The following is a 15,530-nucleotide window of genomic DNA, read 5'->3' as shown; positions in this document are numbered from 1 at the left end:
TATGCCTGGAAATCTGCTGGTGCATTCTGTGCTCCGTAAGCTGCTTGGTTGTAAGAGGAAGCGTTCTATATTTTCTAGCACACATATAAGAAGAGGACCTTCATAGAATCCTTTAAAGCACCATTGAAGAGTTTTTATTGATTTTACCATTTTTGGCTCATCTATCATTTGCATTATTCCTGATAATTGAAAAGTTCTTTATCTTTAGCATAGAAATGTAGTGATGTTTATAATTATCTAAGGCAATCAACTCATTATAAGGTCATTTAGTTTAAAATGTTTTATTCCACAGATCTGAGACTGATCATTTTTTTTTCTTTATTGATCCTGGGGATTAAATAGGGTCTTGCTCATGCTAAGAACATGTTCTATCAGTGAGCTACACCCTCAGTCCTGATCATCACTTTTTTTTTTTAAATTACAAGAACAGAAGATTTCCCCTCTTATGTCGTGCTGTCTTCTAGCTGACAGAAGAGACGGGTTTCTGAATGAGGAGTAATTATAGTTGCATGTCCCTAAACATGCACTTTGGACAACAGGGATGTTTGTATATGGGTTGCCTACAAACAGCATGTGTATTAAGGGACTGTCTGCTCCACAGAGGAGAAAGGAGCTGATGGTGGCAGTGATCCACGTGAGTGTGGTGAATATGTTCAGGATATCATTGGAACCACAACCAGTACCCTGGCTCTCCTGAAAACTGTGGGGGCTTAGTGGATACGTAGTATGGCTGTGGTTTCCTGCTTTCATGTTTGCTCATCCATGTGGTTATTTACCGGGGCCCAATTTCACCAATCTCCATTGATCTTCTCCAGAGCCAATAGCTCCTTTAGGTATCTAGTATAGTTTCCTGATTTTACAGAAGAACAAATACTCCCCACTAGGAGAGAGGAGGTAACCTGGAATAGGAAAAATTTGGGTCTATTCCTGACTATGCATCTTCTTTGCTTTTTGATGTGGAGGAAATTACTCAACATTGCTGAGACTGTTTCTTCATCTGTAGAATGGAGTAATGATGGCTTCAACTTCCTGGGACCATTGTGAAAAGTACATTAGATTATGTCTGTAAAGCATTTAGTTAATACCAGGTACCCAGTAGGTGCTCAATAAAAGTCAGTTATTTCTGTTGCTAATACAGCTGTCCAGTGACAAAGTCAGATTTCTTAAAGTTTTTTTTCCCCCTAAAAACTTAACCAAAAGTTTAAATTGGAAGATAGGAATATGTCTCAGATTGAGACTGCAGAGTGGATTCCATCTCTAGTCTGCTGTATCTCCACAGCGTTTTTACTTCCTTAGTTCATCTTCTGTTACTCTGACAGCCTACTTGGGACAAGGTAATTTATAAAGAATAGAGGTTTATTTAGCTCATGGTTCAAGAGCATGGCCCTGGCATCTGGTGAGAACCTTCTTGCTGCATCATGACACAGTGGAGGGCATCACATGTTAGCCCATGTCTCTCTTCCTCATCTTTTAAAGCCACTAATGCCATCGTGAGGGTCCCACCCTCATGACTTCATCTAATCTTAATTGCCTTCCAAGGGCTCCACCTCCAAATATCAGCATATGAATTTTTAAAAAATCTTTTAAAAAATATCTTCTTTCAATTGTAGGTGGCCACAATACCTTTATTTTATTCATTTATTTATATGTGATGCTGAGAATCGAACCCAGTGCCTCACACATGCTAGGCAAGCGCTCTACCATTGAGCTACAACCCCAGCCCCGGCTTATGAATTTGAGGATAGGTTTCCAACACATGGACTTTTGAGGGAATACAGCCAGACCACAGCACGTTCTTTTTTCTATGAAGTATATTTGCAAATTGGTCACCAAGTGTTTAACCCACGAAGTGTTAAGTGGGGTGCAAAAAAGCAAAAAATAAAGTTGAAAGATGTATCCAAGTTGTAACTGTCTTTGCCTTGTTCTGTGGAGCATGTAGAAAGGAGCCCTGGGTGTGAGGAGGGAAAACCTGGCTCTGACTCTTGGCTCACTCACATTCTATGGCTTAACTTCAGCTTCAGTCTCCCAGTTATAAAGCTGAGGGTGAACTCTGGCCATACCTACTTCCTATGGCCTCTGACAAATAAGCAGTATTGTTGAAATCTCTAGGTAAACTGAAACTGAAAAGCAGGACACAAACAGAAGGAATTAATATAATTTGGTAGCAATTTACTAGATTTTAGACATTCACATTTAAAACAAATACATAAACTCTTAAAAACCCAAATGGTGTGTGGGGGTGGGTGGGACCTGGTTTAAAATTAACTGAAAACTTTGAATCTAGTGGTACAAATTATAGATGACACAATTTTATCAGAATTGAGTTTCAGGTAATCATTAATAAGAAAGGTTCTGTAAGGTAGAAGCCATAGAATAATGGAATGAAAACCACTTTAGGGTATTAAGAAATGAATAATGTCTGTTATCATTTAATTTCCAACTCTTTTGGAAGAGTTTTGCCACATACTTCTTTTATTTTTAACAGTTTTATTGAGGTGTAATTTAATTCCATAATTTTACCATTCAGAAGTGTGCAATTAAATTATTTTTACTAAATTTAAAGAGTTTTGCAACCATCGACACGATGCAGTTTTAGAACATTCTGTCACCTCAGAAGGATACGTAAGACCTATTTTAAGACAGTACTTATTGTTACCTCCAGCCTTAGGCAACTCTGATCTTTCTGTTTCCTTAAATTTACCTTTTCTGGATAGTTTAGATAAATAGGATGATACAATATAGTGTCTCTTGTGTCCAGCTCCCTTCATTTAGTTCAATGTCTTTGGATTTATCTATTACAAGCTCCATATTCCATGTTGTATCTCTTCTGTGTTGTGACCTATATTGCACTTCTTTGGTCCATTCATCATGGATGAACGTTAGGAATGTTTCCAGTTCGACTCAGAACATTCATGCTCTGTGTGGACACATTTTCATTTCTGTTGGGTAGATTCCCCCACAGAATTGTTGTGTGAAAGGGTAAATTTATATTTAACTTTTAAAGACTCCATCAAGCTGTTTTTCCAGTGGCTGCACCATTTTACATTCCTACCAGCCACATATGAGGGCTCCAGTTTTTCCATAACTTTGTCTTTCCTTTAGATTTTGTTTTAGAAATTCCATGTCCATTTGAGTCATAATTAAATCCACAAGATCCTTTTGTGAGTCCTTGATAGCACTGAAGTCTCAATTAGACTAGTGCTCCATATTTTTGGTTTAAAAGCAGTCTCAGTAATTGGGAAGAATTGATTTACGTTGTTGAACTAATAGTTCAGTTGCTTAGGGAGTATATGGTAAATAATTAATGACAATTCACTGCAGGCTTTCTTGTAGAATGTACTTTATCCAACTTGCTACTGTTTTATCAGGGTCATCTAATTATTCAGGAAATAAAAAAAATCTTTCAGTAGAAGGCAGAGAGTGGTGGTTGTGTGTCTGTTGGTTTGTCTACACCCTGCAATATTGAGACTCTTGGCTTATTTATCATTTTAATAGATAGAGTATATAATGCAGATATAAATAGTTAATCATGTCAACACAAGCTTTTGTGTGTGTTAAATCCCTTGTGGACTAGAATGAAATAATTTCTTGTTTCTTTCCAGATTGTTCACAGAACTCTGGCAGCCATGTTGGGGGCCCTTGCCGCATTAGCAGCGCTGGCTGTGATTGGAGATGTAAGTTGTGACATTCTGAATTTCTGGTTTACTGCTGGATACAATGTCAGACTCAGAGACACTCCAGGATGTAGGCTGTATTTGGTGTTTTAAATTCTTTTATATGCCACTTCCACATTTTCCCCCAAGAACCATGCTAGAGGTTTAAACTAGCAAACTTGAGCATTGATGAATATTTTTCATTTGATTTTATCACACACACATTCATCTAGTTTCGGTTCTCCTTTTGACTGAAGAAAGGCTCATCCTGGTAATGTATACACCCAGGGTTGTACAGTTGTGTGATGTTGAGTTAGCACTGGTGTTGTCAGCTCTTGAGAACTAGACTAGGAGTGGGAGTAGAGAGTCGCTGGGGTTGGGGTTCTTTCCTGCAGACACCAGGAGCCCCTGGAGATGCATGTATGGGGGTGTCCTGCCAGGGCCTGAGCATGCCCCATCTGGCAGGGACATGGGGAATACCTCTAAGGAATATTGAGTGCCCACTGGAAATGGAAGTCCAGAGTGGTTGAAAGCAATGCTGGAACCAAACTAAGAGCCCACTCAAAGGTGGTGACACCGGACTGGATTTGAAAACAACTCTATGTAATTCCATGGATTGTTCTGAAATTGCTCCCAGAGGCCATTAAATCAACCCAAGAATAACAACTAGTTTAAAAAACTGTGTATGTATGTGTGTTGCTGAATTAGTAATTTATTATGCTTTTTTTTAAAATCTGAAATTTGAATGTAGGCCCTCCCAAAAAGCAGTAGTAAAACTTGAACTTTTTTCTTGACTAAGTGGTTTTTTCTTGACTAGACTAGTTAAATAAGTGCTAACTCTAAAGATAAAATGTCCCAGAATTCTAAAACCTAGACATAGAACCGTAGTTATTTTGATTAACAATTTAAGAATAGAGTTGTACAAGTCTGTTTGGTTTTGAAAATCCCTAATATGGTAAATGGCAGACATATACTGTGGGAAGCCACTGGGTCACTCACTAGGCTGCCTTTCCCAACAGCCAGATACCAGCAGTGCCCTTACTTCACACTCTATGCTCCCCATCCCTGTGACCCCATGAGAGTGGGAGGGCACATGAGAGTAGAAGACGTGATTATGCAAGTTGTCATCATCTGGCTTCATGCCAGATACTGAGGAAGACATATATGGACACCAAGAAGTTCCTGTTAGTCAGCGTTCCATCACTGTAACAAAATATTGAAATAATCAATTTAAAAGAGAAAAGCTTGATTGTGGCTTACAGTTTTCAAGGTGTCAGTCTGTTGGTTGGCCCATTTGCTTTCGGGTTTGTGGTAAAGTGGTATATCAAGGAAGAAGCACATAGAAGAGGAGTTATTTACTTAATGGCAGATGAGAAGCAAAGAGAGAGAGGAAAAGACTGGCATCCCCAAACCTCCTTCTAGGGCACTCCCTAAAACCTCCTACTAGGCCCCACATTTTAAAAGTTCCTTCACTTACCAATAGTACTAGGAGCTGAGGTGTAAGCCTTTCATACATGAGCCTAGGGGGACATTTATGATCCAAATGATAGCAGTAACCTCAAGGACCAATCCTGCATTTTAGGTAATAGTTCTTCCTAGAGTTTCCAGGGACAGGGTTAAAAATTTTTAAATTACTTTAATGCATAGGTTTGACATTACAGATGCACTGGGTCATGAATGTTTTTCAGCAGTGATATAATCCAATTTCAAAGGCAAGTGGATGGTGTGTTTCCAACTTTGGCCCAATGAATGAGTTTTCAGTAAAGGGCAGTACACTTTTAGAGCTTATCCCCGGGAGGGAGATGCACAGGATTAATTGGCAAATTTGTGCTTTGATTGCAGAGACCCAGCCTGACCCACGTGGTGGAGTGGATTGATTTTGAGACCCTGGCCTTGCTGTTTGGCATGGTAATTACAGTCCTCCCAGCAGGACATGGCTCCAAGCCTGCTAAAACCTGTGTCCCTCTTTTTTGCTGCTGCTGCTAATCCTATCATTATATTAAAGACACGATGTCTCTTTGACAATTAGGGCTTGATTGAGAAGTGTTAATGCGGGTCTAGCTACTTTCTCCTGAGGAGGAATGGAAAGATTGGTACTCTGGTTAGTGAGATGGAGAGTTTCAGTCTAAGACCCGTGGAACAATGGAATAATGTTTCCATTTAGAAAAGACAGCAAGTTTTTGGAGGCTACTACCCTTAAAATATAAAATGGAATAGCTTAAATAAATGAACCAGTGATACATTAAATGATGTTTTGATTATTAAACAAGTATTTTTAATTACATAAGTAAAAGAAGACTTTGTCCCTGAGGATTCATTGGGGTGTTTGCTAATTTATCATATTGCTGAGTGGCCACTCCGTGCTATGTGCTGCAAGGAATGTCACCAAGTCAATATCTAGGAAAGAAACTTAAACTCACTAGTGAATTAGCATGAGACATGAATCATGATCAATTTAACTAGAATGAGTGGAATTTGGCAAGGGCCTGGACAACGCTGGGAATGGCTCATTTGCTTGAGAACAACCCCTAAACAGCCAGCTGGTCTGAAGGAGGGTTTATCCCTCTGACCTAGAAGATTCACTCTGTATAAAATAGATCACCAATTTGCCCTCATTTTCCTTGCTAACATTTTATTTCTTCAAATGCTGGAAAATAACATAGAGAATTCTGCTATTCTATGACTTCAATGTCATCCAAAGTAGCACTGCCATCCTCTGGGGGCAGGGTGTGGGGAGATAGGCCAATGCTTTGAACTGAGGCTCCAGAAAGGAAGCCAGTATCTGTGTTGGGTCCTGAGAAGTACATGGGGTCTGGGCATCCAGACAGAAGAAGGGGGCATACTAGTTGTCTGTGAGTTAAAAAAAAATTAAACAAATGACATATTTCCCTTCTTATGAAATAGAAAAACTTCCAGCGGGTTCTGACTGATTAAATTCAGAATAAATGGAACATTACTTTTTATTAGCATCTCGATGGTTGTTTTCACCAACTCATTGTTGTCAGTAGAGAGAAATACATGTGAGTGCACATTCAGGATTCATATAGAACTGGCAAGATAATCATTTTAATACAACTGCTCCTACTTGCATGTGTTGAACAAGTTGGTGACAAAAATTCAGCTTAATTACTTTAGAACCCAAAATTTAACCCAGTTTTAAAATCTTAAAATGTCTAAGTGTTGCTTGTGTGGACAATGACATACAGAGGGTCACCAGTTGCCCCCTTCCTTCTCTGCTTCTAGCTTTGGGACTGAGCAGTCCCCCCACATTTCTGATTCCCAGTTTCCTGGTCTATAAAACAGAGATCAATAATAATACCTGGTGTTTGTTGTGAGGACAGATGGGATGATGGTTTATCTTCAGGACAAGTCCCAGACAAAATATACATATAAAATCACTAGTAAGTGACTCTACTCAAGGAGTTTGTAAATCGGCAAACTAAGAAATGATGGTTTTTCAGCAAGACAGCAAGGAGACAGGTGATGTGGCAACTTTCAGGGGCTAGAGCTCAAATTCATAACTGACCATCTGACACAGTTTCAATATTGTGTTTTCTCTTTTTCCCATAGATGATCTTAGTAGCCATATTTTCAGAAACTGGATTTTTTGATTATTGTGCTGTAAAGGTAGGTGTGACGCGTACTAACTAACTGACATATTTATTGTGCTGGCATTATACATTTAGTGCAGTAAAGTATTATTTAAAGCAAATATTTTAAAATTTTATCCTCCTTTTCAAAATTACTTCTGCGAAGATATAGTTGCATGGCTCTGAGCAACGCTTTCAGCTTCTCCATAAATAAATGAAGAAGGAGATGAAGGGAAAGGTACTCAGTTTGGATGTTTGTATAACATTATTTAAATTGGTTGTTGAAAGCTACACATCAAAACTTATTTTGCATATTAGAGAGTCTCTAAATATTCCAAGCCATCAACTTCTGATTGCTTTGCTTTTTGGTGAAATAATTTCAATGATTACTTACAAAATATTGAATGTATACACATTCACTATTTTTAAATTAGGGAAAAACATGTTTTTCTTTAAAAAAAATCCCTTAAGGATCTTATTTATTTACTCATGTTTTGGTGCAGAGGAATGAAACCAGGGCTTCACACATGCTAAACACTACCACTACCACTTAGCTCCACCCCCAACCCCTTAAAGGTCTTATTTTTTTAAAAAAACATATTATGGATATTATTTTTGATTGGCAAATCATAACTGTGCACATTTTTGGGGTACAATGCGATTTTGTGATGAATGTATACACAATGTGGCATAACCAAATCAAGCTAGTTAACATATCCATCACTTCATTTACCTGTCTGTTTTATGGTGAGACATTTGAAATCTTCTCTTTTAGTTATTTTGAAATATATACTACATTATTATTATTATTATTATTTTTGGGGGAGTACTGGGGATTGAACTCAGGGGCCCTTGACCACTGAGCAACATCCCCAGCCCTATTTTGTATTTTATTTAGAGATAGGGTCTCACTGAGTTGCTTAGCACCTTTCTTTTGCTGAGACTGGCTTTGAACTTGTTATCCTCCTGCCTCAGCCTCCCAAGCCTCTGGGATTATAGGTGTGTGCCACTACACACAGCCACACAGCACTATTATTAACTATAGTCACTCTGCCTGTGCAGTAGATCTCAAAACTTCTATATCAACTTTATTAGATTCAATATTTGAAATCATGTGACCTTTATCTTTCTGTGCCTAGCTTATTTTACTTAAGGTAATGACCTTCAGTTCCATTCATATTCTCAAAAATGACAGGCTTTCACCCTTTTTATGGAAAAATAGTATCCCATAATCTATATCTTACATCATCTTTATCCATTCATCTGTTGATGGACACTTAGATTAATCCATATCTCAGTTATTGTTAATAACTCTTCAGTAAACATATCGATATCTGTTCCTTTGGATATATGCCCAGTAGTGGGATAAATGGAACATACAGTTGATCTACCTTTAGTTTTCTGAGGAACCCCTATCCTGTTCTCCATAATGGCTGTACCCATTTACATCTCTACCAACAGTGTATGACTTGTCTTTTCTATGCATTTTCCCCAACACTTGTGATCTCCCCTTGTCACTTTCATTTGCATTTTTAGCTGGAACTCTGGGGAGGCCAGGTTCTGGCCTCCAGGATTTGTATTCACTCTATCATGCATGGTTGACAAGAGGTCTTGCAGGTCCTGATAATGCAAAGGCTAGTGCTGTACTTGATGCTGTTTTTGTAACTGTAAAACTCTTTTAAAAATAATTTAGTCAACAAAACGCTTTGTGAACTCTGAATAAAAGAACCATGCAGTGATTTTTGTGGTCTTCGTGCACCATCTTGTATATTCCAGGAAGATATCTGGCCTTTTTCTCTCAATATTTTGAAAATAAAAATATTCTTTATGTCTCCAAAGATCAACAGATACTAGGGTACATGGATCCCAAACGTTTGCTGTTCAGGATACCTAATCAATTTTCTAGATAATATGAAAGAGATTGAATGTTGACATTTTGTAACAAATTAGCCATCACAAGGGCACAGGGAAGAGAAACAAAAAAGAGAAAATGCAGGCCAAGGAGGATTTAGATTGTCAGGCACTTTAGTGCCCAACATGGCCACTACCATCTCATCTTAACAGATTTAGGATTCTGGAAAGTCTAAGTTCTAACCCATCAGGCATGGTTTTTTTTAGTCCCTATTCCCTGGAGTCACTTAGGGAAAGTAGCAACTATTCTATAAATGCGCTGATTCTGACTTATTCCTTCCAATGTGTGTGTGCACCCAGGCATACCGACTATCCCGAGGAAGGGTGTGGACCATGATCATCATGCTGTGTCTCATTGCTGCCATCCTTTCTGCCTTCCTAGACAATGTCACCACGATGCTCCTCTTTACTCCTGTGACTATAAGGTATTCAGAGCACTTCTGCTGTGGGGACCATAGCCAGGCTGAGGGCAGGCATGTTCTGGCTGTACCACCTGACGCAAGGCTCTCATCTCACATCTGCATAAAGGCAGGGCCAGTACCCACCCTTTCACTGAAGCAAAACTCACTGCATTGCAGACCAGCCAGGGCTGGCTTTGTGTGACTGAAATGCACTGACACGTAGCGGTGTTGCCATAGCTGGGTGGCAGCAACCCTGGTGGGGAGTTAGAAGATGGAGCCTTTGCTTTCCAGAAGCCTGGGCTGTTACTGGAGACCCCAGACAGTTTTTGTCCGTGCACTCCCACATTATCACCTTCCACCTGGCTGGCAGGAGTTCACACTTGTGCTGGCATAAGAGTTCTTATCCAGGGCTCCAGGAGGTATGTGCCTTGGGGAAAATGAAATAGTCATTGTCTGGTACCTGAGAACTTGGAAGGTGGCAAGACAGACTGGGTTCACCTCACCTGGGTCAGGACTTGGGGCTTTGCAGAACGATTTCAGGAAAGAGAAATTCAGTCTAATTCAATCCCATCTCTTAAGTCCATCTACTCCAATTGTTTGACAGATTTTGAGTGCCACAATCTGTTAGTCGGAATTTTCTGCAGCAAAAGGTTCAGTCCTGGTCCTTGTGTGAACTGTTTCCAAAAGCATGAACCTTTATTTGTATCCACACTTTATATTCTTTATTTTAAAGATGGTTCCCCAGCATATTAGCCCCAGGTTTCTGAACCTGGGTTCTCCCCAGCTTGGACCTATCATGTACTGGTGCTTGACTGGTTCTGGGAATACAGAAAGTGATAGGTAACCCTTCAAGGTCCTTGGTGGGAAGAAGCACTAATGTGGGTCCTGCTTAGGGACTGAGCATCTTGAGTAAGTCACTTCAGCTGCACTGATCTGAATTGCACCATCAAAGGGATTAACCTGAGCGAGCAGGAAGAGATGAGGACCTGCTTGGACACAAAGCATGAGACAGCGAGTTCAGTCACTAGCAACAGGCTACTTCCCAGGCTCAGGATTAATTCTGGGGGATGCTTTTGGCATTTGAAGAGTGATGCCCGTTAGAGGAGGAGTGAGTTGGAGTGGGGTGGGAGGGGAAAAATGGAGGGGAGCAGGGTGTGGGCAGTGCCCCATAGACGGGGCCTGCAGTGTTCTCAGTCTCTCACCTCACTATGGAGATGTGGGTTTGTACCCTGCAAGCTTGGCCACATTGTCATAGCCAGGTGTAGACAGGGACTTGGAATGAGGCAGGCTGAACTCTCAACCTTCCTCTGCAGGGTGGGGCATTTTGGTGCTTGGGTTGAGAGTAAATAAGGGATGGAGTGAACATGTTTGAAGGGTGCAGTAAACTTTTCTTTTTTTTGCTTTTTTTAAAAAAATTATTTATTTATTTTGATTCATTGTACAAAAATGGGGTACAACTGTTGTTTCTCTGGTTGCACGTGAAGTAGAGTTGTACCATTTGTGTAATCATACATGTACATAGGGTAATGATGTTTGTCTCATTTGGTTATTTTTCCTTCCCCCCACTCCTCCCACCCCTCTTTTTCCTTTATACAATCCAACCTTCCTCCATTCTTGCCTTCCTCCCCGCCCCCCCAGTTATGTATCATCATCTGCTTATTGGAGAGATCATTCTGCCTTTGATTTTTTGGGATTGGCTTATCTCACTTAGCATGATAGTCTCCAAATGCATCCATTTGCCTGCAAATGCCATACTTTTATTCTTCTTTATGTCTGAGTAATATTCCTTTGTGTATATATACCACAGTTTCTTTATTCATTCATCTATTGAGGGGCATCAAGTTATTTCTACAATCTAGCTATTGTGAATTGAGCAGCTATGAACATTGATGTGTCTGCATCACTGTAGTATGCTGATTTTAAGTCCTTTGGGTATAGGCCAAGGAGTTGGGATAGCTGGGTCAAATGGTGGTTCCATTCCAAGTTTTCTAAGGCATCTCCACACTGCTTTCCAGAGTGGCTGCACTAATTTGTACTAATTTTGAGTGAACATGTTTGAAGGGTGCAGTAAACTTTAATATGCATGGATGGTACTGAACTGTGCCTCCTGGACTCTTTAGGGTCCCAAACTGCCCTCCTCAATCAGCATGAATCTGCCGCAGACCCCAGATTGCTGACTACAGTGTTTCCCAGATGCATCAGATTCTAGTGCCTCTACACTCTCCCATATCTGCCTGGGGAGAGTGGGATTCAGGACTGAGGCCACAGGGCACCCTGTTCCCAGCATCCTCACACAGCCTGGACAGCCCAGGGTCATGTTCAGCCTTGCTGGAAATTGTTTTGATCCTTGTTGCTCAGGAACTAGCTCTATAATTGTTTTTTTAGATCAGGGATTTCATTTTTTTAGTCTGAAACTCCTGTCTTTCAAGATGTGAGTTTCACATATTAATGGTCTTAAGATTCATTATTCATGTTGCAATATTCTTCATACTTCATTGGTGTTGATTGCTTTCTTCTACCTCTGCCTGGACTGAATAGTGCTCAGTCCCTAGAGTTCAACAGTTTGGTCCATTTAGATCAGCTGCTATCTCTGTGCACTGTCTGGTGATGTTGTTGCCTATGAATTATTTTCTTGCTACAAGGTGATTTTGGTAGCTTCCACCACTGAGTACAGCTGCTGTCTGTGGTCTGATGCTCATTTGTAGAGTTACTCCTGACCCTGGGAGCCAGGCTCACTTCTTCCTCAGCTTCCACACAGCTTCTCGGCCAGTCTGCTCTCACATCAGTAGAGGGGAAGGCTGCATGACTGGCTACGCTCTGAGCTGAGGGCAGGAGGTGGTGGGAAGACCTTCAAGTGCAGCAGGACCTCCCTCCAGGAGTGAGATCTGGGGCCTGTACTACATGGCAGAGGGCAGTGAGGTTGAACAGGTGTACAGGATGCTGTGATCTGCTCTCTGTCCTTTCTTTGAGCAACATTTCTCATCTCTGTGCACAGCACCTAATTGAGGAGTTCTAGAATGCTCCTGCTGCCCAGGCCCACTCCCGAGTATTGTTCTGCAGCAGGTCAGGCTGGTCAGGCTGTAGAACTTTCAAGGATTTTTTTTTTTTTTTTTTTTTTTTTGATACTGGGGATTGAACCTGGGGGCACTTAACCACTGAGCCACATCCCCAGTCCTTTTTTGTATTTTATTTAGAGACAGGGTCTCTAAAAGGTCTGAGCTGCTTAGCGCCTTGCTAAGTTGCTGAGGCTGGCTTTGAACTCTCGATCCTCCTGCTTCAGCCTCCCCAGCCATTGGGATTACAGATGTGCACCACCATGGTCAGCAACTTTCGAGGATTCTAAGATGAACTAGTGCAGCCAAGGTGGAGAATTATGGATAAAGAGTGTATGCTCCTTCTCTAAGGAAGAAGTCAGAATTCAGCAGTCGAAGGGAAGGGCTGAGAGGAAACCTCTGGGCCTTGATATCTGCGAAGGGGGAGGAGGGTGGGGACTAGGTGAGCAGGCTTAGTGTGAGCACTGGTGATTTCTGCACTGATCCCGGCCCCTAACTCAGAGGGTCTGGTGGCCAGGGCCCAGCCACCCGGGCCAGGTCCTACCTTTCATTGGGAACCTGCACACAGAGGACTGTGCTCCTTCTAGACCTGTCGGGGTGGAGAAAGGGGTACATCATGACACTGATGGTTCAGAGGATGCCGGGTTAATTCAGAAGAAATGTCATTTTTCCAGAATCAGTTGTAGCCCTAGGATGGTGTTGTAGTTGCTTTTCCTCCCCGCGACATTGCCCTCTCACAGGTATATGTGCCTTCTTGGTTTAAGCCGGTACTTTAAATATATTTGGATTGATAATGGGGTCTTTATGATGTAAATGGTGGGACTACTTTCATTTCCCTTCATTTATGATAGACTATGTGAGGTGCTCAACCTTGATCCAAGGCAAGTCCTGATTGCAGAGGTGATCTTCACAAACATCGGAGGAGCTGCCACTGCCATTGGGGACCCACCAAATGTCATTATTGTTTCCAACCAGGAGTTGAGGAAAATGGTATGTACCAGTATATGAGGGGTTACTATCAGTAAATGCAGAGTTCAACTTACTTAGCACTTGAGCTAGTTTCAGAACCCTTTATTAACCTTTGTTAGAAATCAAGATCCTCTGTATTACCTTTTCATAGTAAGTGCTTTTACTCATCTTGAGGGTGGGACGTAAAGAGATCCTCCAGTGCAGCGTTAATGGGCTTGAATTGCCTTCATTCTTGGTCTTTTAAGTTTTTGAAGAAATGATTGGAGAACATGATCTATTTAGTCATAATATGTTTTATTAATTACATCAATAGGAATGGTGGTTTCTTCTGACTAGTATTAAGAACAAAATGACCTGTCATCTCTTACAGGAGATATGTGATTTCCTTCTCAACTGTAGTAGATGAATTTATTGAAGAACTTAAACTTATATTTTAAGGGTCAGAACACGAAGGCCTTAGAAATTCTTTGAAAACTGCTATAGATATTTTTCCACATTTTTAATTGGAGCATTATAGTTGTATACCATAGTCAGATTTGTTGTTACAGATTCATACATGCACACGATATAAGAATATAATTTGGTCAATATCATTTCACAGTATATTTCCCCCTTCCCTCTTCTCCTCCCATCACTTGACCCCTTTTCTCTATTCTGTTGATCTCTCTTTGATTTTCATGAGACCCCCCCACCTTTCTTTTCCTTTTTCCTCTCTAGCTTCCACATATGAGAGAAGACATATGACCCTTGACTTTCTGAGTTTGACTTATTTAGCTTAACATAATGTTCTCAAGTTCTATCCATTTTCCTGCAAATGACATAATTTTATTTCTCTTTATAGCTAAATACAACTCTATTGTGTGTATATACCACATTATCTTTATCTGTTCACCTGTTGATGGAAAACTAGACTGGTTCCATAGTTGGGCTATTGTGAATTGTGCTGCTATAAATGTGGATATGCATGTATCACTATGGTATGATAACTTTAATTCTTTAGGATAAATACCAATGAGTGGTATAGCTGGATCACATGTTGTTCCATGCCTAGTTTTTTTTATATTGTTGACCTTCATTTTTTATTTAAATATAGTAAACTTTTACTAGAATAAACAAAAAATCCTCTACACAGCAAATATTTTACATAAATGTAAAAATGCATGTCCATTTCACAATTAAGCAAAATGGACTTTTAGGCACAAAATTTTAAAAATCATGAAAGAATGAGACATGAATACAAGACAGAAATAAGCAACAAAAACACACATTACTCAACACTTCAGTTGGTCTTATCTTCCAACATACTGATTGAGATCTGAGTTTCAGGAATCCTATATTCTTTGCCAAATGGAAATATTCAGTTTTTCTGTACTTAATATATATTCCCATAACAATAATTATCTTTCAAAATAATGTAATAAATACATCACCCATACACATATGTACACACACACACACACACACACACACATACATATTCTGCTGAACCAGTCTCTCAAATAGGGAGGTAAGAATTTTGGAATCTTCACATAGAAAAAATAATTCTTCTACAGAAATAAAATGATGAGTGGCATTAGAAATCTCTAGTTTGTTTGTATTACATTTCCCCAAATCATGTTTTTACTAAGACTTGCCATGACTCCTCAGACACTCCAGACTTAATCTTTTCACCCTGCCTAAATGACCCGCAGTAGAGACAATTTATAAAGGAGACTTAACAATTCAGTTAGAGACTTCAGCAAGGGTATATTAGTCAGCTTAGTCCAAATGCCTAGAACGATTTCTTTATGTCTCTTCTCTTGGGTTTTACTGGTTAGTTTTCTCTGCTTCCTCCCCTACCAACCTATAAACACCCGAATAGCCTGTGATGTGACAGTCCCTGATTTTAGGGAGGTCACACCAACAAGAGTTCAAGCAAGAGCAAGGTCGGTTTGTACACACAGGGCACTTCAT

At 40.2% G+C, this 15,530-nt stretch overlaps 1 protein-coding gene across 5 annotated transcripts in view; it reads left to right on the top strand.

The window, feature by feature from the left end:
• Positions 1-15,530, top strand: part of Oca2 (OCA2 melanosomal transmembrane protein) — a 389,761-nt gene that overhangs the window by 118,254 nt on the left and 255,977 nt on the right. For all 5 annotated transcript variants that reach the window (XM_047540394.1, XM_047540395.1, XM_047540396.1 and 2 more), the window contains 5 exons: positions 3,603-3,674; positions 5,496-5,561; positions 7,224-7,280; positions 9,455-9,579; positions 13,460-13,598. In XM_047540394.1, coding sequence (XP_047396350.1) covers positions 3,603-3,674; positions 5,496-5,561; positions 7,224-7,280; positions 9,455-9,579; positions 13,460-13,598 — 459 coding nt within the window. The remainder of the gene's footprint in view (positions 1-3,602; positions 3,675-5,495; positions 5,562-7,223; positions 7,281-9,454; positions 9,580-13,459; positions 13,599-15,530) is intronic.

This window comes from Sciurus carolinensis, chromosome 2 (assembly GCF_902686445.1).
Source record: "Sciurus carolinensis chromosome 2, mSciCar1.2, whole genome shotgun sequence".
NCBI classification, from domain to species: domain Eukaryota; kingdom Metazoa; phylum Chordata; class Mammalia; order Rodentia; family Sciuridae; genus Sciurus; species Sciurus carolinensis.
This window is presented reverse-complemented; position numbering and strand designations above follow the sequence as displayed.